At 36.8% G+C, this 23,725-nt stretch overlaps 1 protein-coding gene across 1 annotated transcript; it reads right to left on the reverse strand.

Annotated features, from left to right (window-relative positions):
* Nucleotides 1-1,012: 1,012 nt before the first annotated feature.
* On the reverse strand, nt 1,013-18,576 carry LOC139126940 (caldesmon-like). Its single transcript, XM_070692860.1, has 9 exons — nt 18,491-18,576; nt 5,815-6,117; nt 4,846-5,483; nt 4,467-4,577; nt 3,883-3,966; nt 3,384-3,476; nt 2,766-2,855; nt 2,000-2,467; nt 1,013-1,783 (listed from the first exon to the last, which is right to left on the reverse strand). The coding sequence occupies exons 1-9, from the start codon at nt 18,574-18,576 to the stop codon at nt 1,188-1,190; spliced, it is 2,469 nt and encodes an 822-aa protein (XP_070548961.1). The 3' UTR covers nt 1,013-1,187.
* Nucleotides 18,577-23,725: the final 5,149 nt, after the last annotated feature.

A 23,725-nucleotide genomic window follows, 5' to 3' on the forward strand; every position in this document is an offset into this window, starting at 1 on the left:
AATGACCTAAAAACGTTATTTATTGATGAAAAACCGCCTTTTTAATTGCCTTGCGATTGGTTGTTCAGGATCCCACAGATGCTGTCTTTATGGCATGCCGAAACTATGCGTTCTCAAAATGCAACAGACGTTTAAATGTAGGAAAAATTTGCATATGTAGAGAATATAATCACATTGTTACCAGAGGAACGTAGGATTAGTAATAGGTTGAACTTTGATTAAAATTGAAGGCAATCCTCTACAAATACTATATGCCCATATTTTATAAAAACGCAATATCATTGCTGACTGTACACATTGGGCTGTGTTGACAAGCTGAACACAGAGTATTTCATCATGCTTCATGGTTTGAACCACAAACGGCAGTTGATTCATAGAATAAAAACTCTGGGGAAAAAGAGTCAAAAGTTAGAGCTATTAGAGTCTTAAACTTTCTGTGAATTTATTTCATATTTGCACAAGGATTTTCCATAATGTGAATTTGAAATAAGAGCAACATTCAAGGCTGGTAGAAATAAGCATTAACAACTCGCTACATTGCAAAAATATATTCAGGGGAATTACAAAGATAAACCATTTCATGTCTACAATATTAACACTAATATTGTCCAGTAAAAGCACATGCATACTGAGTCATTATTGGACAAAGTTGAAAGGAGGGGAATATAATTAAACATAGATCGTTTGCTTTTCCTAGTTTACCTTCTTTGTAGTTTGCAGGTGCTTTTGCATTAGTGGTGTCACTGTGATGGTAGGACGTGTTCAGACACACACATGCCCTAACATAGGGTGTCACTGTGATAGTAGGACATGTTCAGACACACACATGCCCTAACATAGATAGTAGAGAACAGGTTGACACACAAGCTTTCACATAGATAGTACGACCAGTGCATGCCCTCACAACTCGGTCTGGCGTCATATGCACGAAGGTCCAATATATAGAGAACTAAGGCACTTAGAGTTTATATCTAGCGTGTGCCCCACTATTTAAGGGTCAGAGATTTTTTTTCTGCGTGTTATATGTACAAAGACCCACTCCTTCATGGTGTCCTCACAACGTAGGTTGGCAACAGGTGCCTTCACTATGTTTAAAGACACGTATGTGTGTGTGTGTGTGTGTGTGTGTGTGTGTGTGATACAGTACAAGGCTGTCTAGAATAGTATTGACAAAACAGCCATGGAGATCACAAAATCTTACCTTTCTCGACTTGGCCCAATTGTAATTGAAGCGATGCCAGCTCTTTGTCTTTGTCTTTTATCTGTTCTGATAATTTGGCTTTCTGATGGTCAAGCTCTGTGATTTCTTCTGACAGCTTGTTCTTCTTCTTAGCAGTTTCATAACCACGTTCTGCTGTGGATTCCTTCCCACGCTTCAGCTGAATTTTCTCCATGAGAAGAGAATGTTCTTGATTATCACTTTGTGTCTTTTCTTGACCTTGCCAAAGTTTATGTGACCGCAGTGTGTTTAATTTGTCAGTCTCCATTCCCTGCAGAGTGATGACTTTTCCAACTGATCTGAACTTGTCTTCCTTTAGCTGTTGATGTCTCCGAGAAAAAACACATACACCAGTCCTCTGAAGAAGCGCAGTCACACCCTGCTCCGACGCAACCGCTGAAGAACCTAGTAATGAGTGAACAGTAGGTCGCCCATGTTCTTGGCTTGAAATGATTAGATGTAGATGTGGAGATACTGGGCTTAAATCTGACATGGTGGGCTTCCTTGATTTGATCTCGTAGACTGATGAAACACTGTTTCTGCGTGATTTCATTCTCTTTGAATCTGTACAAGGCATTCATATAGAATTAGTAAAACAATATAAAGTATAATGAAGTGCCGGTGTAACAGTAGGCCTAAATGCATGAAATAATTTTACCAATATTACAATAAACTGTTGTTCCCAAAAGCAAATATTGTCATGTATGGAAATTGGCAGGCAACAAGCTCATTGCCAGCTTTCAACAGCTTTTACACAGTAAGTTTGGCATTGTTACGTACCTTGCAAGGCAAGTAGTTCTTTCTTACAGAGCTGGTATTCTTCCATGTTTATGATCACTTGCATAGAGAGGTACATCACACCAAGTTTCTTCATAACTTTTGGTGTGACCAGTATATCTTCCATCATCTTCAGAAGTCGTCCACTGCTGTACTCTGACATCAGACATTCCAGCGCTTGCAGTGATTTGCATTTCATTATGAATGAAATACTCCCTGTCTCGGTGTCAACGACTTCAAGTTCTTTATGCAGCTTGTTTAACTTAGCCTGAATTTTAGCTCTTTCCTTTGCCATTTCAACCTCTACATCTCTAAACTTTGCCGCCTTTTCTTCTAACTTCCGTATTTTACGTTTCAGCGCCATTGCACTACGCCGCCTCCTTGGTGGAAAGAGGGCACGCTCCACATCTTCCACTGATTTGCCTTTCACCAATACAACACCTTCGATTCCAAGTTTTACTTTAACTTCGCCTGTTGATTGATTGCGAAGAACAAAACGTAAATCGAAATGTCAAGTGGCAAGATTTAAGCGTACCTTTTATTAACTAAGGCACCATGTTGGAATGACAGGTCGGATATCCCGAATTTACAACCCTATGTCTAAGATGAAATATGTTGTTCTCTCCATTGTTTGTCACCAAGAAAAGAAAATCGATTCAGACTTTGGGTACAACTCTCAGAACATACATATTCAACAACAGCTAAATTACAAAAATATTAACTCAAAACAGCACTGTACAAAGATTGAAGTCTTCCTAATGATACTCACAATTATTTCGTCCTTGTTCACTCGACAGTGCTGAAGATGTACTTGTTGTGTCTGAGTTATCTGAATCAGTGTCATCCTTTTCGCTCTCTCCTGCCAAATTTATGACGAAAAGTTGTTTCCATCTCAAAATGTTGAATTTCCATCTCAAAATGTTGTTTAATTTTCAACGTTTACATGTGATTATCTCAATATGTTGATATATTTTAAATGTTTCCAAGTGATTGAGCGTAAAACATGGAATGTCGTGTATTTTTTCTTAAAATTCATTCTATTTGAAAATATTTATTGTTATTTGCACCGTCAACACATCATGCAGTGTCCTTAATTCACTCATTTGGAAATGGGATAAAAAGCATGTTTGATATTTACATCAATGTTTGCTTAATACGTTGATTCACTGGATACAGAGCTTTTAATTCGTGAATTAATAATTTTCCCACTGTGCGTGTGATAAAGGCTTCAATAGATGTAGGAAATTAATCGCGCAGGTTTTAATATCCCGAAGTTATTATCTATAATAGTAATTGTATACCACATTTGCATGTATTTATTGGATATTGTATTGGATGATTATGATTTATTTTTCAAAAGAAATTTGTCAATTATATAATGACACACCTGAGTGTCTCTTCCTTTTCAGAGTTTGACCCTGAGTCACCGCTCTTTCACTTGGTCTCCTTTCAGAAGTATTCCCCTTTTCATCTTCTTTTGCTGTATGTGTTAAAAGATTGACACGACATTACTATATTCATACAAATGTGTCCCAAGCCAAATAAATTGAATGTTTAATGTAACTGAACATCCAAGCTTTGTGTTGGAAATAATGTTTTGATTTTTGGATTGTCGGAAGGATTACGTACTGACGGACTTGTTTTTTTTCATGTCATCAGGCCAACAGCTGTAACAATATATTAGTGTTAAGTCTATTTTTGTAATGTTGAATGTTGATATAAATGACTATCTGAATGCTGTCATTTAAAGGTAATACAATAGAATGAATTTTGATCGAGATGATTTATAATATCTGAAACCATGGCATAATTATGAAACGTAACCTGCTAGAAAGCTGTCAGCTATGGCTGAAGTTAACTTTTGTCGTCAGTAATGAGAGACCTACATTCACTAAATTTCTCTGCTGAACATTGTGCTGCTGACTCTGCTTCATCTCCTGATGGGTTGCCTACATCTGATGTTTCAGCAGCTGTAGGGAAGATACAAATTTTTACACATTTTTGTTGAGAGAACATAACATTCTTTAGATTCTATCACTTGGCCATATTCATCGAAATGCACCAGATCGCAGAAAATATTTTTAAACTTTTCCCATCATTGTCTGAGTCACTGAATGAACTCTATTTCATAGGCTACAGTAACGATAGCAAAACTCATTCTATGTCAAACTCATCTCCTTAAATACTTCCCAAATATGTACAAGCAATGCCCTTCACAAATAAATATTTCCGACATTTGGTGTTAACATCACAAAAATCAAATTAAAAAAGTACCTCCTTAATTCTTACTGTCAACTTGTTAAAGGTCACACAAAGTAGTCAAAATGTAAAATGGATATTAAAAATTAACATCGAATTAGGATTTCATTTACATTTTTTATATTCTTTAGCTCATTTATATCAACATCGCAACTAAATTTATCTTAAATGTTGACTGATTTTGTATTAAAACAACATGAACACAACTTACATTGGTACCGACTACTTTCATCAGGCTGTATTTCCATCTGCTCTCCATCTCCTTCTACAGTTTGTGAATCAGCCCTGTCAGCTGGTATGCTTTCCTTGTCATGACTTACACCTAACAAGTTAGAAAGTAGAAATCGATCATTTCACCAACAGTTGGAAACTGTATTATATTAGAATAAGTCCGTAACACTTGGTGAGTTTATGATGTCGTTGGCTTCTGCCATACATTAGGCATAATGATATAATTCTAAATCTTCAAATACAATGTGTATTATATCCGTAGCCACATTTTTCTGTTCATCATGGTGGAGAATCCGGGTATTTTGAAACGTGTGGCAATGGCATACTAATACTTACAAGATAACGACTAGAACATTTACCTCCAGTGGTTTGATGATCAGTTTCAATGTCCACTTCTGCCATCTGCAGTTTTGTTTTCATAAATTTGGCAAACACATCATTGATTTCCTTAATTTTAGGTATGACTTCTTTCTTTATCTTCCGTTTGATGAGCTTCATTTTTTTCAGCACAGCGCTGTGTTTCTTAATCGTGTATATGATCTTCTCTGCTAGCACAGCTGTATTGCCATTCATGTTGACAAGCAAGTCGGTTTCGAATTCTTCCATGAACTCCTCAACAAAGCTGTGGCAAATAGAATCCTTTGGGGCCAAAACTGGAACTCCAATGGCCATCGACGTCAGAGCAAGATCTAGGACGTTGACCGACTTCGGGGGAATGAGAACAAGGTGTGAAGTTTGCAGTTCACATTCAAATTCTTTCAGTGATGTTGTCGAGAAGCAGGTCACTTCAAGTTTTGTGTGTGTTTGCAGACGTTTTCTTATTTCACTTTCCTTACCAGGAGGTACCCCAAGTATCTTCCACTTTGGTGGCTTGGTAAACATTTTTACAAAGCTCTCAGTAACTTCTTTCATTACATTGGCCAGGTATATGTGTTTGTTCAGACTATCAGCATCATGTTTATCAAGAAGAGAGCATATATGGAGAGCCCATTCAGCTCTGCCAGAGGGGGAGAAAGATTGAAGTATTTTTCTTCGGGCACAGGAGACAGCCTGAAGTGTTTGCCGCTTGCAGTATTAATATCAGTAAATCTCTGTCTAACGAATTCAAAGGCATTTAATCCAATGGAGGATATCACATCAGCAGATTTAAATTCCTTTTCAAGGAAGACTGAACGTTTATAGAATGTGTCGGTAGACAAGCCAAGAAAACGTTCTGATATCAGATCATGGCTCCATAGATTCACAATTTGGATTTTTGCATCTGGAAAGAGGTCACGTTTATTCGTATTGCATTACCCGAAGAGATCAACTCGAATCCAACCACCAACTCTACATTCTCTATGGCTCTCATATCAGGGAAGAAATTGTCATGTTCCATCAACCAATCTGACTTTGGTTCTAAAGCGTCCAATTGTAGCCCAACCACTTCGCAAGGCAAACACAGCTTTATTCCACGATCTTTTGCCTCCTTGTTCACTGTTGGATTTGTCTTCAACAAAGTACAGTGGACCACCATTCCAATGGCTTGAAAGAGCTGTGTAAGAATTGACACTGCGCCAGCCACACCCCCTTGAAGAGCGCATTCCCATCGTTCACATACAATCAAAGCAGCAGGTTTGTTTTGCGTCTTCCTGTGCAGAGGAAAAGAAAAATATTCACTTGTAACATTTCTAAAAAAGTCTCGCCTACCGCCAACAGTTGTCAAGAGAACAAGACATATGTTCATGATGACGAAAATCACACCATGCAACTTCCTCATCGTCTATCGTGAACGCAGCATGTACAGAATCCATCACTAAACCGCATATATGTTTCCTTGAGGTGTTCAACGACCTCTGCAGGGTATTATTGTGCAACATTCAAGCTGCAAATAGATTGTTGCACTAAAATCACGCCAGAGTTGGACACAAAATTGTTGCAAAACGAATTAAAAAGTCGTAAAATAACACGCAAGCAGCGATTGCTAAATTTTCTCAGGGCTAGTAAGTTAGCCCGCTAACATAACGCCCTTCCTTGGGAGGCGATTTCATGGTCACCTTTTAGATGGGGTGTGAAAACATCATAACAGCCACCTTATTTTCAAGCAGTTCGTTCAAAGTCAGTGCAAGTTCAGATAATGACGACTCTCCACAATTGTCATTCGACGTGGCACATATTTTGATGTTGGATTCACCAACACCTATTGACTCGTCTAGCTGACCGACGTTTCAAACTTACAGCGTGGTTCAGTTTAAGACTCCCGAATTTATGCTTTCAATGCCTATGAATAGTGCCACGAAAACATTTTTCGTCACACTCAAATGGTAGGAGTCACATAATCTGAGGTTCGACTATCGTCGATATATCGTCATTTTAAATAAAGTTGTTGTGAAGGTTTATACGTGCAATGAAAATGGCATTGGCAGCCTGCGGCCAGAGGTCTCACTGTGCAAAGTCAAATGTTGTAGGGTATATTTGCACAAATGAGTAACCAAATTTACTTTTTATATCCTATTGTGTCCTCCAGGAGTATGTGTAAAAGATACTTGACGACACAAATCTTTCTGAAAATGCCGCAAAAGTATTCACGTATCAAAAGCACCTTCCCCAGTACGTCTGCGGCAGTATATACCTGAGTTAATTTCGTAAGCATAGCGCGGCAAGCGGCAGAAATGTGGCAGAGAACCAGAATATCAGTTGAACAACTCGTGTGTCGATGAAGTTCTATATCATCAGATTAGTATCCTTTGGCAGTTGCAACTCAATCCCGCGAGAGCTCACAAACTTGCGTGATGTCTGACAGCAGAGGGTAAATTAGCATAATTTTCCCACAACAGAATCGCAGCTGTCGATCTTCCCCAGGCCCATTTCTACCGCTGGCTTGCTGCGGCTTAGGTCCGTACCCAAACCTGTTTGACAGCATAGCGCAGCCAGCGGTAGAAATGGGTAAGGGAACCAAATTATTATTTGCATCGTCGTGTGTTCACGACTTCATGTGCTTCAATAAACATCGGTCTTTTCAATCTCAACCTTGCATCGGTCTTTTCAATCTCAACCTTGCAAAAGCTTCGACAAAAGTGAACACAACACGCAGACAGTCTAGGAAAGGTAGGGTGGGGGATGGAAATGTGGAAACAGTCGTGATGGTGATGAAGCAAGGCAAGTGATGAAGGATCATTTGAACATCTTACTGCATGAAATGTCGTGATAGAGAACGTAAACACACTGCGAGCATGTCACTAAAGAATAAAATAACATCCATGAAAAGTAATGATGGTTGGAAATGCACAACGCATGGAAAAAAATTTGAAAAAAGAAGTTATAATTCCAGCTATAATGATATTGGAGGGATTACCAAATAGTACTGTTACTATTTAGACTACTGTAAGTGTTTCTCGAGATAAGCGGCCAGTCATCGGCATTATTTGTAGAAAGAACACAATACAACAAGTCATCGTTGATGACACAGTCCCCACTTGTCAATGGATACTTTGGTTACAAGTCCTCAGAGAGGATAGAGTTGTCTTCATTAGGTCTGTGATAAAATACTTTGATACAGATGGTACTCAATGCCCAAGAATGAGCTCCATGGTGATGAAAACATAAACCAATGTAGGCCACTATCCTAAAGGTCATTAAATGAGTCAACTGGGAATTAGTTGACAGGATGTTGCAAAACATTTTTTCATACTATCCTAACACGTCATGTCCTGAGTTATGGCTCAGTACATGAGAAAATCGTAACTAAATCGCCGCCACACAGCGATATTTGATCTTACTGTTTAAAATATCAACAAGTATATGTATGACATAAGTCAATGTCCAGGTACAAACTTTGAATAAAATCAGCGAGACTTGCCAGAGTTATGGCTCTCGACATGAAAAAAACCATAACAAAATTGCCACCATGTGGCCATATTGGACCACATCGAGATACAAATCGACGTACATATGTATACTATAAGTCAATGTCTTTGTACCAACTTTGAATAAATTTGCTTGAGACATGTCTGAGTTATGGTTTAGGACATGGAAAATCGTAAAAAAATGGCCACACCGCGGCCATATTTCATCATATCACAAAACAAATCAATGTGCATATGTATGACATAGGTCAATGTCCTTGTACCAATTTTGAATAAAATCAGTTGAGATATGCCTAAATCATGGCTCTGTACACGAAAAATGGTAACAAAATGGCCGCACAGCAGCCCTATTGGATCATATCACAAAACAAATTGACGTGAATATGTATAACATTGGTCAATATCCTTGTACCAACTTTGAATAAAATCGGTTCAAACATGTCTGAGTTATGGCGCTGTACATGAAAAAATTGTAATAAAAGGGCCATCTGGCGGCCATATTGGATCGTATCACAAACAAATCGACATGCATATATATGACATTGGTCAAAATCCTTGTACCAGCTTTGAATAAAATTGCTAGAAACATTTCTGAGTTATGGCTCTGTACATAAAAAAAATCGTAATAAAATGGCCGCCTGGCGGCCATATTGGATCGTATCAGGAAACAAATTAATGTGCATCTGTATGACATATGAAGTAATGCTTGTACCAAGTTTGAATGAAATCGCTCAAGGCATCTCTGAGATATCTGCATGAACGGACGCACGCACGCACGCATGCACGGACATGACCAAACCTTTAAGTCCCCCGGGCAGTGTCCGTGGGGACTAAAAAAAAGGCTTTGTCAGAACATAACAAATGTAACGGTCATGTTACATGCAGAGATGCTGTTCGTGAATACGAGCTACGTGCAACAATGGATAGAACATTTAGGCCTACTAATTTTGAAGCCAGAATGCGAGAAAAAATGTTATACTGTTCAATATTGCCAACTTTGACGTATAAATGGAGAGCATCGGTTTACTATATCACCATTTAGATCTAAATGATAATGAAATCGGACATACATATTTCCCGAGACATACTGGAATGATCATGCACTCGTTTTAAGACGATCTGAACTGCAAAGACAAGTGAACTTGGCTTGTGCAGGTAATTATTGTGTTGGGCCGGTAAATTTCCTGCAGCACCTGCCTTGTCGGCAGGTAGGGCTGCATTCACACATACTGGTGGAAAGACGTGAGGAGATCAGGGGAATTTGAAAATTCTAGGGGTAGAGGGCGACTTAACAGTTTTGCTCCGCCTTTTTAGTTCCTAACATTTTACTACCGTTTGCAGAATTACACAGAGAAGCTTCTGCTATGAACTGCGATAAAACTGCTTACACTTATTAGTTTCATCTGTAGCTATCTGGCAAAGTCGACAACATTAACAGTGTCAGATGACATGTGGGCAGTCAAATAGCCGAGCTTGTGTGATACCACTCTGTTAATGTAGTCGACCTTATTTGCTAGCTACAGTTGAAACTAGTAAGTGTAAAGAGTTTTAATACAATTCACAGCAGTAGCTTCGCTATCTAATTCTAAAAACTGTTGTAATGTCATCCAATGGTTCTAATGTCAGTAATAATTAAACAAAATCTAGGACCATTTCATATGTATGAATGCCAATTTTCGTAAAAGCAACAAGTTGGCCTTATAACAGGGCAGGGGCTGCATTTATTGATAATTTTTCAATACTTTTGTGCAATATATCAAAAACAGTTTCTTGCTGTCTCGATACAGCATGCTGGAACACACAATATTCAGTTTGTCAAAAAGCTTGTGTATATAAATATTGTCAAGACTAAGAGTCCTTTGTCAATGATAACAAATGCACCGTAAATGTACACAGTTCAGCTTGCTGTAGGAAGTAGAACAAGAACCCAGTTGTATAAAATATCTTCAAAATTTAAGTTAATACAGCTACTGCCCTCGGGGCAGTATCGCTGTCACTGCATAGCAGTAGTGACAATAATATCTCCGACTCTGGATGTAATTGAAGAAGAGTTTGGGACATTGGACGCTCATGTCAGTGAAACATACCTGTACAAAAGATGAGGCCAGAGAGCAACAAATGGGACCGGGAGACTTAACAGTTAGGGAGTTTTGAATTCTGGCATATGGGAATAATCAAATACTAAAGAAACAATATGGGGTCACCAAGCTAAATATTCTACAAATGTACGACAAAAAGTCACTGTTTTCACGAAAATCACTGAAAATATATAAAACCATTAATTTCAACTTCATGAATGAAATGAATGAATGAAACTTTACATTCTCATCGTATAGTAACAGAAAAGTAACACCTTAAACAGTAAATACATAAATTTTAGGTAAAAGTTGGTGTCTAAATGGAATTATTTATTTTTTAAACAAAATTTTTCATTATTACCCTAAAATGTAAAAGATTAAAACGTTTGATTGAATATTTTAACCTTATGTTTTCGGGTCACTGTGCTCAGTTTTTCACAATTTGGCAAAATGTAACCTTAAGAATTAACAATTTGCATACTCTCTCATTATTGTCATTTTGTGTGCTCTTCAGCAGGTGCCATAGACTTGGCAAGGACAAACTCATGTTAGCTCAGACTGATAAATCCAAAACGTCCACTGATGCATTGAAAAACGATTCAATTTAAGAACTTACCTTAGGAGTATCGCTCTCGAAACTGCTGATAACATGAAGTGTCAAACAGAACAGCACTATACATGTTTAGTTTTTCTGTGCTGCATTGCTAATGCATATTCGACTATATGATAATTGGGTGAGGGGACTTGAAAAATTTTAATAATATAAACGGGGGGACTTGTAAATTTTTTGAAGGTATTGAGGGGGATTTGAAAAAAAAATGAAATTTCAACTGCGGAATAAAGTGCCTTGCTCAAGGGCACAACACCGAGCTAGAGCCTCGAATTTACCGTCCTCCGACAGAGAATCCGCTACTCTGGATCTTCCGGGACTTGAACCAGGTCTCGAACTCACCATCCTCCGAAAGCGAGTCCGTTACCCTAACCACTGGTCCACGTGAATATAGCCTAAATGAAAAAGTGAACTTCGAAGTCACAGTTTCAACAATGTCGGAATTTTCCTCACTTCTGAGATGTGTTTAACTCTCATATTGATAAAACTTCACAGGGTCTGTAAAATGTTGAAAGTTATAAAAGAAACTCGTGCAAATTTATCTTAAGGAGTCTATGTGATGTAATGGACATACGAAAATCCATCTCGAGCCTCTACATTTTACCTTGTCTCATTAGAACATTAACTTTGACCAAATTAATCTTATACTAACAACAGAAACATTTGCAGCTTTCATATTTAAATCCCATGAGCAATTTAGAAGTTCTGATTATAATTCCCTTTGTACCAGATCTAAACTCAAATCTCTGGAAAGGATATGTAAGCTTTTAGTTTCGTGATCTATTTACAAACCATTAATTTCTCTATGTATTCAAATCAGAGTTACACTTTAGCGTGCCGAGCAGACAGCTGGGGACTAAGATACCGTTACCTCAAAACTACCATGAGGAAGTGCATGTACACTGTTATATTGAGATGTCAAAGACTTTTAAGGTGATCGAGGCACTAAATTTTTTACCAAAAATTTTCGCTGTTTTTCTCTAACAGTAAGACTGATATGTGAGGATGAGATTACGACTAAAATCCATATGTCACCAGATTAATTTGGCGGCTAGAAGGATTTGAAATACACCCACTTTATCCCATTCGAATGACACAAATTTTGAATCTCCCGTAAGCGTTGCCCAACTCGATATATTTAATTTCAGTTCCTTTCTTGAAATGCTGCACTTGTTTTATTTAAATATCATGTGAGCCACATTGAATAATAAATGAAAGTTTTAGCTATTCTTCCGCTGAAAATGTGCATAAGAATTTAAATTATCACTTCTCAGGCGTTCAAAAACAACAGTTAAAGAAAGCTGTTGTAAACTTAAATGTTATGACCACGCCTTATCCTTTGTAGAATTACTTAGATTTCCAGTCCATCAATTTTGTTTATTTTTACATAATTTTTTGTTTATACGATATTGTACATTATATGTATGAAATAAAAATATTGGGTCACCAGCCTATCTATAATGCTACATCGCTTAACATCACCCCCTCCCTACATGTGAAATGGGAAAAATCACAATTTGATGAGAAATATGTCTTCTTAGAATTATTTTGTTGGGAGTTTTAAATACTTTGTAAATATTTGTAAATATATCGACATTCAAACATTTAAAACCTACAACTCGAAAATAATATAATAACCATTCAACCACCACTAACATCGTCCGCTTTCACGCTAAAAGCTCTGACAATAAGTTGTATGAAGATAGGTTTCCATCAAAACCACGGTGTAATGTTTACAGTGAGCACGGCCCCGTACAGTGGACACGCGCGTCGTAGAGTGCGCGTTCTATTGTTTGCAGCTATGATGACGTAGCAAGTGACTCGATTACCCTATTCTGTATTATTACACCTCACACACTCATTGATTTGTCTACTTCAGCTTTGAATATTTGTATTGTACTTGGAAATGTGTTCTATTACTGTAACTATTTTAAAGTTTCCGTTTTGCCCCATTTTTAGCTCACGTGTGTAAACACGTGGGCTATTGTCATAGCGATGTCTGTCTGTCTGTCCGTGTGTGTGTGTGTGTTAGTGTGTGTGTGTGTGTGTGTCTGTCTGTCTGTCTGTCTGTTTACACGATAACTCAAAAACGCCTGGACGGATTCAAGTCAGATTTGGTAGACAGGTATCATATGCTACTTGCAAGAACTGATTAGATTTTGGTTAGTGTGGCTTGCATATTAATGAAGTTATGCAATATCGTTTTTTCCATACAATGGTTTCCCTATGGAGACGGTAATGACAGTGTAGACATATATCAAGAAATACTGCACAAAATTTCATGAAAATTTTCACAGATGACAGTCTCAGAACATTATGATGATACTGTGAGTGTCATGTCAATTATCTTCTCATTTGCATATTTAATGAACTTTTGTTATTAGTGAGATAACTCTGAAATTCCTGCACCAAACTTGATGATACTTGCAACAAATATTGATCTGATATATATCTAATTATACTTCGAAGCATTAGGCAGTGTCAAGTTAATAAATAGCTCATTTGCATATTTTATGAAGGTTTGTAATTAGTCATATAACTCCGATATAACTTCACCAAATGTGATGAAATCTGCTGCAGATACTGATCCGACTGATATCTAACTGTAGTGTAAAGCATTTAGTAGTGTTAAATTAATTAAGGGTTCATTTACATATTTAATGAACTTTGTAATTAGGTATATAACTCTGAAATTACGGCACCCAAGTCAGTGAAATTGGGTACAGATATTGTTTTGATAAATATCTAATTGTACTGAGAAGCATTCGGCAGTGTCAAGTTAACAAATAGGTCATTTGCATATTTTATGAAGTTTAGTAATTAGTGATATAACTCCAAAATAACTGCACCAAATGTGATGAAATCTGCTGCAGATACTGATCCGACAGATATCTAATTGTGGTGTAGAGCATTTAGTTGTGTGAAGTTAATTAAGGGTTCATTTGCATATTCAATGGTTCATTTGCATATTCATGAACTTTGTAATTAGTGATATTACTCCACAATTAAAGCATTAAATTTGATGAAACTCGCTACAGATGTTGATCTGATAAATATCCAATTGCACTGGGAAGCATCGAGCAGTGTCAAGTTAATAATTAGCTCATTTGCATATTCATGAAGTCTTATCATTAGTCATATACTCCGAAATACTGCATCAGAAGTCATAGGTCACTTGGCCACGTATGAGTGCCTGTAAGAAGGGGGAATTTTGCAGAAGCTACGGGAAAACGAGTATATAGCTACGATGAGCAAGCTGGGAATATTGTTGAACTTCCATCAAGACGACTTGACCGACAAGAAAGTATTGTCATTTCTTACGTGGAACGTTAGAGGACTCAAATACAAATGGTTTGATAAGAATTTATTTCATTCATTAAAATAATAGACTTTGTTTGTTTGGTTGAAACTTGGGCATCCGAATATGGCACTTTTACACTTGACGGCTATCAGTGCTTTGAGTCGATTCGTCCAAAGTTGTCCAATAGGGGTAGGCCTAGTGGTGGTGTTGCATGCTTTGTAAGTAATGGGTTTAGCCAGTACATAACCAAATTGGATAGTTATTCGGATTTGACAGATATCCTATGGCTCAAATTTGATCTGGCGAATCAAACACTTATTCTAGGCATAATATATATTTCACCACAAGGTTCATCCCAATATTCAAATGACGACGTATTTGTTCTCATTGAAAATGACATGGCTCACTTACGTAACTTGCATAGTGATTGTGAATTTGTTTTACTCGGAGATTTTAATGCTCGAACAGGTGGTTTGATCGATAGAATATCTCATGATGCAATTGAATATCTACCTATGGATGAAAATAGCTACACATGTGACAATGTACTTCCAGAACGCAATACTTGTGATGATGAAGCCAACATATATGGTAAACATCTGATTACACTGTGTAAATCTACATCTTTGTGTATTGTAAATGGCAGAACTACCGGTGATTATGCCGGTGAGTACACATGTATGTCTGAAACAGGTCAGAGTGTTGTAGATTATGTTTTGATTTCCTCCTCAATGTTTTCACGTGTTATAGATCTAGAGGTGGGCAACAGAACAGACTCAGATCACTTTCCTGTAAGTGTAAAATTTAAAGTAGATTCAAGTAGTCACGAAGAAGTTGATCAAATTCTGAGTGTTCAAAATTTGCCCTTACCTGGTAAAACATTTACTAAGTATGTATTTGATTCTACGAAATTATTGATGACAAATTTGCAAAGGAAGAGTTACAATCCATTGTGACAAATTTTTAGAGCTGATTGAATCAGGTAATGATAAAATTGACGATGCTGTTCATCAATTAATGATTTGTTTTATAAAGTGTCTAAGCCAGTGAAACGTTCCAAAACGGCACGTTCTGTAGAGAATAGCTGGTTTGATGAGGATTGTAGACAAACAAGGAGAAGGGTTTATGCTTTATTAAATGTTTACAGAACAACACGTAATCCCCATGATTTGACAAATTTTGAAAAAAGACTACAGAAAGTTGATTTCAGATAAGAAAAACTGTTACAAGGCTTCAAAAATTGCAACAATCAAAAGACTTCTTGTTGAAAAGGATTCTTCGAAATTTTGGTCTTTTTTCAAATCTTCTCGTAATTCACCGCCTAGATCAATTTCGAATTCAGACTGGTTTCAGTATTTTAATTCACTCTTCAATCCTGATGTGGATGATGAATGTGGTGTTTTCAGTGAATTTTGGGCTGAAATGGAGAGATTTGTGCAAGAAACTTTAGAGGGAGGTTTAGATAACACTGTAAATGACAATACAAACATATGTGATGATATTCTTGATCAGCCAATTACTGAGGATGAAGTGAGACAAAGTGTTAAACACCTGAAAAATAATAAGTCCCGGGTATTGATGGGATCCCCCCAGAATTTTTCAAACGGTGTATTGATGTTCTCGCCCCACTTTTATGTAAACTTTTTAACAAAATTTTTGATAGCGGTTCATTTCCAGATGCTTGGTGCCAGGGTATAACATTTCCGATTTTAAGAAGGGAGATAAATCCCAACCTAAAAATTACAGAGGAATTACCCTTCTACCCATTGTCAGCAAAATATATACACGTATTCTTTATAGTCGACTCCAGTTTTGGGAAGAAAGCATTGCCCCTTTAAGGGAGGAACAAGCTTGTTTCAGGAAAGGCTATAGTACAATAGATAACATTTTTATTTTACACACATTTATTCAAAAGTACATTAATGTTAAAGGTGGGAGATTTTATGCGCCTTTATTGATTTCGAAAAGGCCTTTGACAGAGTAAATAGAACGGCCATGTTTTTCAAACTAGGGAAAGCGGGAGTTCGGGGAAAATGTTATATTTCTCTTGTGTCAATTTATGAGAGAGTGAAATCGTGTGTACGGGCAGCGATGGATTAACACATTTTTTTAATTGCCATACGGTGTGAGCAAGGCTGTATACTTTCGCCATTTTTATTTAAACAACGTTGTCGAGACATAGACAACCAAAATTGGCATGACAAGATTCACAGTTTTAAAAGATTATCCACCTACTCTCTATTAAAAACCACGCTTTGTCTTGAAAAATATTTAAGTATTGTAATGAAACCTATTTTCAAAATGTATCTAATTTCATTTCGTATTTCTTCACATTCTCTGAATATTGAAAGGGGCAGATATGACGGTGTGAATGAAGACCAAAGAGTCTGCACATGCAACAACATTTCTATTGAAAACGAATTTCATTTTCTACTAGTCTGTCCACATTATACTGATCTAAGAATGAAATATATACCAGAATATTACCATCTTACACCAAATATTGAGAAATTTGTTTGTCTTTTACGAAGTGAAAACGTAGAAATCATTCGTAATATCTGTAAATTTTTATTTTATGCCTTCAAGAAAAGGAACGAAGAAGTCAGATCTGTATAAACACAGTTTGCTTTGTATATCAGTGAACATGTACCTATGACCAAACATATACTATGTATTTATTTTTCTGTAACACAAAGGGCCGGTGGCCTAGAGTGAGAACAATAAAAATATTATTTATTTAAATAACTGCATCAATGTGATGAAACTGCTGCACATACTGATACGACAGATATCTAACTGTGTTGTAAAGCATTTAGTAGTATAAAGTTAATTAAGGGTTCATTTGCATATTTATTAAACTTTGTAATTAGGTTTATACCTCTGAAATTTCGGCGCTAAAATTTTGTGAAACATGCTACAGATTATTGATTTGATAAATATTTAATTGTGCTATGGATCATTGAACAGTGTCAAGTTAATGTAGGGTTTATTTGCATATTTAATGAACTTTGTAATAAGTGAAATTACTCTAAAATTACAGCATTAAATTAAATAAAACGTGCTTCAAATGTTGATCTGATGGATATCTAATTGTCCCATAAAGCATTGAGCAGTGTCAAGTTAATTGACAGCTCATTCGCATATTAATAAAGTTTTGTAATTTGTGATTAAACTCTGAGAGTACTGTGCTAAGTTGAAAAACACCTGCTACATATAATGATAACATATATCTTATTGTTCTGTGAAGCGCACTGCTATTAATGAACCTATTGTAAAACACGGAGCATATTCAGTTCATATCTGGTTCTTTACTATTCTTATAGTGTTGTTGCTTTTCACATTATTTTCTTGGTCTCTCACTGTAGCCGTATTCAATATTGACAGCAATTCGTCAAATCGGCGGGGAAGGGTTGGGGAGATCATAAAAGTGTTACTGATACTGAATAACCGTCAGAATGTGCTGGCTACATACGGGCAATAAATATCCAAACTCTCCCTTGATATGTAGGTCACCCGCAGTATTATGCTACCTAGCAGCACTTATTAGCCATTCAACAGAATTGATACAAACAACGCATACGTGTTTTGCATACGATTCTTATTTTCGCCTCGGCATGGTAAACAAAACATTCAGTGCCCCTTTAGCATCGTCCAACAGCCGAGGAAAACGGTGAGTTTTACACATAATACGAATTGCTCTGTCGCAGCCACATTGTGTTTTTTTGGCCGAAAATGATTCAATGAATTCAAAATCAAATGCTTTGTCACAATATTTTGAAATATGTGTGGATATTTTGCAAGATAATTATATGCATACGAACGGCAACAAAAAAATGTAAAATATCCATATGTTCGACGAAAATACTAAGAACGTAGGCCCTAAATTCAATGATGGACGCGGCGCTAGCTCTGCACACTGGTAAGCTTCATTGTTCTCGTCGATAATATATGATAATTTCATAATGAGGATAAAAGACGTTATGCGCGTCTGATTTCGATCACGGCGCCTGTAGTTTGGTGATGTGTAACCTTGAGGACACACAAGCCTGTACAGTGTGCCAAAAAGGCGCCTCTTACTAAAATACGACATGTTTTTTTTTAACAGAACAATAACCTCGCAGACACTCTGAGCACCAGTACATGTATTTGTCAAACCGTAAGACAAATTACCTTAATGTTGTTCTTTCGGATGTACCAGCTGCATCTACTGAAGTACCAGGGACAGCAGTTTCGTCGAAGCCCGGGGCAGTCGCCATTACCAATCTCAGATACCAAAATCCAAAAGGAGTTTAACAAAACGTGCAGAACGTTTGCTTTCACGCAGAGGGCTGAGTAACAAAATGGCGCCTACTCACACAGAAAAAAAGGTTTGTTTTTTGTAAGGGAACGGGTAGAGTTAACGGTAGAGGGGGCTAGTGCAGTAGACAAATCGGGTGAATGAGAAAGCAACTGAGGGATGAAAACCGACCTGTAAAACAATTTTCAGAACCTGAACTTCCAAATTACATCTAAATTACAAATTACATCTATAAAGAGTGAATATAATTGTATAGAGACTGCCGACAGTGAGACGGAAACCATCTCGGTAACGCTTTCTCTTAGCATTCTTCGCTCAGACATGAAGATGAAGACAACCTTGGACTTTGACGTATGGACTTATAAAAAGCTCAGTTTCAATGTGACGGACCACGTCGTATTTGACAGCCGACGTTCTTTAACCATGGCGAATTATCGAGAATATCTGCGTTTATTTCTGACCCCTCGTTCTAGTAATTGCTGCATTGCCAAAACAGCAAACTTTGGGATATTTATCAGATATTCAGTTCCCCCCTCCTCCACCCTCGTGGCGCTGGATACCCTCGCTACTCAAGTGTTCAATTATTAGCCGTTTCCAGCCGCTATTAGCCTCTTCCGGCTATCAGCTATTCTGTCATTTTACATTAAATGTTATGAGAAAACTATTCTTTCTCGTTGAACTTTATGGAAAGATCTTTCATTATTAACCCCTGACTGATGTTTTATCTCCTCTACTTACACATACCTTCACTTTGCCACCATCAAAAGGTAATTTGAACAGTCTCAAAAACGGTTCTTTAGTTTTCTCGGCCTATAACATTGTACACAGTTACTATGATTGGTGCATTAAACTCGAAATTATCAATCAAAATGTGTATTAATTTTATCAGGACCAATAATTATCTGATGTTCATTGCGTTAATTAAAAAAGAATATCATGTTACGCCACGATCCATACATGCCGCTAATCTACAGGAAAAATATCAGGCATTCCTTAACACAGTGTTTCACCTGTGTAATGGATGTCGCTATCGATGGGAGGATTTACTTGGATGAATGACGCATCTTTACTGTTCTTGAAATTTTCTTGCATGTATTATCGTTGACCATTGGAGCTTATGTGCGTCTTCTGATTATAGTATTAAAAATGGCATGTCGACTTCAGCTTAATACCAAGAGCCATCCGGGGTCTGTGATTTAAATATGTGTACAGGCTAGGACACTGATAACGTAATGTAATTATAACATTTGCAAGCGACCGTTTTATAACTTGTTCTTCTTCTCGAAATTTCATATCTGTTTGCACGTATTTTTACATTTGCTACAAAATTGGTGCTTTCTTGCAAACCTTTATCAACCAACTTTGTCAGTTTTCTCCTTTCACTATCTCTATTCAACGTGCCGTTACTTCAGCAGGATTTTCATTCCCTTGGCTATTTGTTGTTCTTTCTATACTAAATTATTTTCTTGGTTCTACTTCTGAGTTTCTTCTCCTCATTTCATTTTACAACAAAGTTATTGATCCAATTAACGAACATCGTCACCATGTACGGATTATAGAATTCTAATACAAGTTTGCAAAATGCTTCGCGTGTTATCATGGACAATTACCCGAACAGAACCACTCGTCTCATCAACTCGGCGGTGGCACTCATGTTACGCAAAATTCTTAAACACCCTTATATGGAACATTTCAACAAAAAGACATCCTTTATTTCGAGGGGAATATTTCAACAAAAAAGACATCCTTTATTTCGAGAAATATACGAAAAGCTCTATGTGAGCAAAGTCGAATAAACAATTCTTCCAAGCCCCTCCCCTAAAGGTAATTTTACTCTGCCCCGACTGATAATTTATGCATAACTGCCAACACGGCGATGTACTACACAATGTGGTGCTAGGTTGTTTGCCAGTCGGTTTCTTTCCAAATTTTGTCCAATCGAGCTGGAATTCAACTCTTATCTGTGTTACATTCTATGTGCACCTCAAAAGCTCGTTGTAGCTACACGACTGACAGCCACTGTGACGCAGATAAAAAACCCTGTCTCGGTGACCGCCTTTTACATGAAACCCTGGTTACGATTGTAAGTCATGTGATTAGGTCTGCTGCGTGTTGCTGAGTGTGATGACTCATGTATCAGTTTGCCATTGAATCCCTTTACAGTATCTAGAATTTGAAAGCCCAAATCCCAAGGGAGGACTGTTTAGAACTCTCGCCATAGCAACAGGACGGAGGTCAGACTGGAACCCTAGAAAACAGCCATTGTACAAATATATACAGTAGTTGTCTATAGTTCAACTATATGAACGTCACCTAAGTGAAGGAACCCTGGATAACAGCCATTTTATAGTTCTTTTACCGGTTCCATGATGCAGTTCACGCTAGGGTCAGTAGGGTGCAAAACACGTACCTTACGCGTAGAAGTTTTTAGCCGTAGCGTACACGCAGAGTACGTTACTCATAGAACTCTATGCAGATTACACCCTGACCTATATAGGCCGTGGGCTAGAGGGGGTCTACGTGCACCCCCGCCCCAAAGGATAACAAACCTGTATTTTTGAGAAGCCTTGGGATCCCTAGAATACGAAATGGAATTTTAACAGAAAAAATATAGGGACGCAATAGCTGTTATGGTCTTGTTTTGAAGGGTAGCGCAAAATCACGATTTTCCAACCCAAATGCATTTTCGTCAAGTCTGTCTTTTTGTAAGTCATATGCTGAGCTTATTTTTTAATATAACCTCACTTGTTTGGTATCATTGGAAAGGGAATTTATTCCACTTTAAGATAACATATTGGACTATGCAATATCTATTACAATTTTGTGAAATATAACCAAACCTTACCCCATACCCCAAAATTTAACATTGCAAATTACAGTAAATCTCAAATTCTACCAATTTTTAGCTAGGCATAATAAAAAATGCAATGCTTTGTATGAAATCTGTTTTATATGATACAGGGAAATGTAATAAATGTGAAATAGACTTTTAACAGAAAAAATATTGGGACTCTACAGCTGTAATAATCATGTTTTGAAGGGTACCGCAAAATCCCAGTGTTGCAGATTTGCATGCATTTTTGTTGAACCTGTCTTCTTATAAGTTATATGCTGAGTTTGTTGTTAAATATAACCTCATATTCCAGGTATCATTAGAAAGATAATTTAATAATATTTAAGATGACATATTGTAACATGCAATTTTCATGAAATATGACCGAAACTTACCCCATACCCCAAAGTTTATTTTGAAAATTGCAGTCATAGCTAAAATCAAATTCTACCATTTTTTACCTAGACATATAAAATCTGGCCGTTTTTGCTATTAAATCTGTTTTATTTGGTAAATGACACGTGCGCAATATCAAATAGACTTTTGACAGAAAAAGTATTGGGAGTCTACAGCTGTAACAGTCATATTTTGATGGGTACTGCAAAATCACAGTGTTGCAGATTTGCATGCATTTTTGTTAAACTTGTCTTCTTATAAGTTATCTGCTGAGCTTGTTTTTGAATATAACCTCACTTGTTAGGTATTATTTGAAAGATAATTTAATAATCTTTAAAATGACATATTGTAACATGCAATATCTTGTATAGTATTCATGAAATATGACCAAAACTTACCCCGTACCCCAAAATTTAAATTGAAAATTGCAGTTATAGCTAAAATCAAATTCCACCATTTTTTCACCTAGACATATAAAATCAGGCCGTTTTTGCTATTAAATCTGTTTTATGTGGTACAGGGACATGTCAGAAATATGAAAAAGACTTTTAACAGAAACAATATTGGGATTCTATGGCTGGAACAGGCATATTCTGCGGGATACTGCAAAATCACAGCAGTGCAGACTCATATGCGTTTTTGTTAATTGTGTCCCATTGTAGGTCATCTGCTGAGCTTTTTTTATACATAACCATGTTTATTTCGTACCATTGAAGAGGTAAGTTTATATCGAAAATTACTTTCGTAGCTATCGTCACATTCTACCAATTTTTTAGCTAAACATAACAAATAAGGCAATGCTTTATATGAAATCTTTTTATTTGGTACTGGGGAATGTCAGAAATATGAAATAGACTTTTAACAGAAAATATATTGGGACTCTACAGCTGTAACAGTCATATTTTGAAGGGTCTCGCAAAATCACAGTATTACCATCTCGCATGCTTTTTTGTTAAATCTGTCTTCGTATAAGTCATCTGCTGAGCTTGATTTTTGACATAACCTGGCTTGATAGGTATCAATAGAGAGGCAATTTACTATTTTTTAAAATTACATATTGTAATATGCACTATCTTGTTTAGGTTTCATGAAATAGGACCAAAGCTTACCCTATACCCCACGGTTTACACAGCAAATTACTGCAAATCTGAAACTCTACCATTTTTTACAATCTATTAACTTTGTATACAAAAGGCAATGCTTGTAAGCAATCTATGAAATCTGTGTTTTTGTTAAAAAAGTATGTCACAAATATGAAATTAACTTTTAACAGGAATATAATATGATTTTGTAGCCTTTTGGATCATATTTTGAAGGGTATCCAGGGTATCACATGGCAAATTTGCCGAAACACATACATTTGCCATACATTGATTCCCCCTCCAAAAATGATCCAAAATGCTACTAAATTGTATCATCTTCCCGTTAAAAGTTAATTTTATACTTGTGACATACTTTTGTAACAAATAAATCATATTTCATACAAGAATTGCCTTTTGTATTATGTGTAGCAAAAAAATGGTAGAATTTAAGATAAGCCGTAATTTGCAATTTGAACTTTTGGGGTATGGGGTAAAGTTTGACCATATTTCAGGAAAACTATGAAGGACATTGCATATTACAGTATGTCATCTTAAAGAAGAATAAATTGCCCTACTAGTGATACCTCCCAAGCCAGGTCGTGTTACAAAATAAGCTCAGCGGATGACTTACAAGAAGAAGAATTTAACAAAATAGGTAGCAGTCTGCGGTACTGCGATTTTGCATTTCCCTTCAAAATATGGCTGTTACAACTATACAATCCAAATATTTTTTTCTGTTAAAAGTCTATTTCACATTTCTGACATGACTCAGTACCAAATACAACAGATTTAATACC

The sequence above is a fragment of the Ptychodera flava genome, unplaced genomic scaffold, assembly GCF_041260155.1.
Source record: "Ptychodera flava strain L36383 unplaced genomic scaffold, AS_Pfla_20210202 Scaffold_28__1_contigs__length_4768798_pilon, whole genome shotgun sequence".
NCBI lineage: Eukaryota > Metazoa > Hemichordata > Enteropneusta > Ptychoderidae > Ptychodera > Ptychodera flava.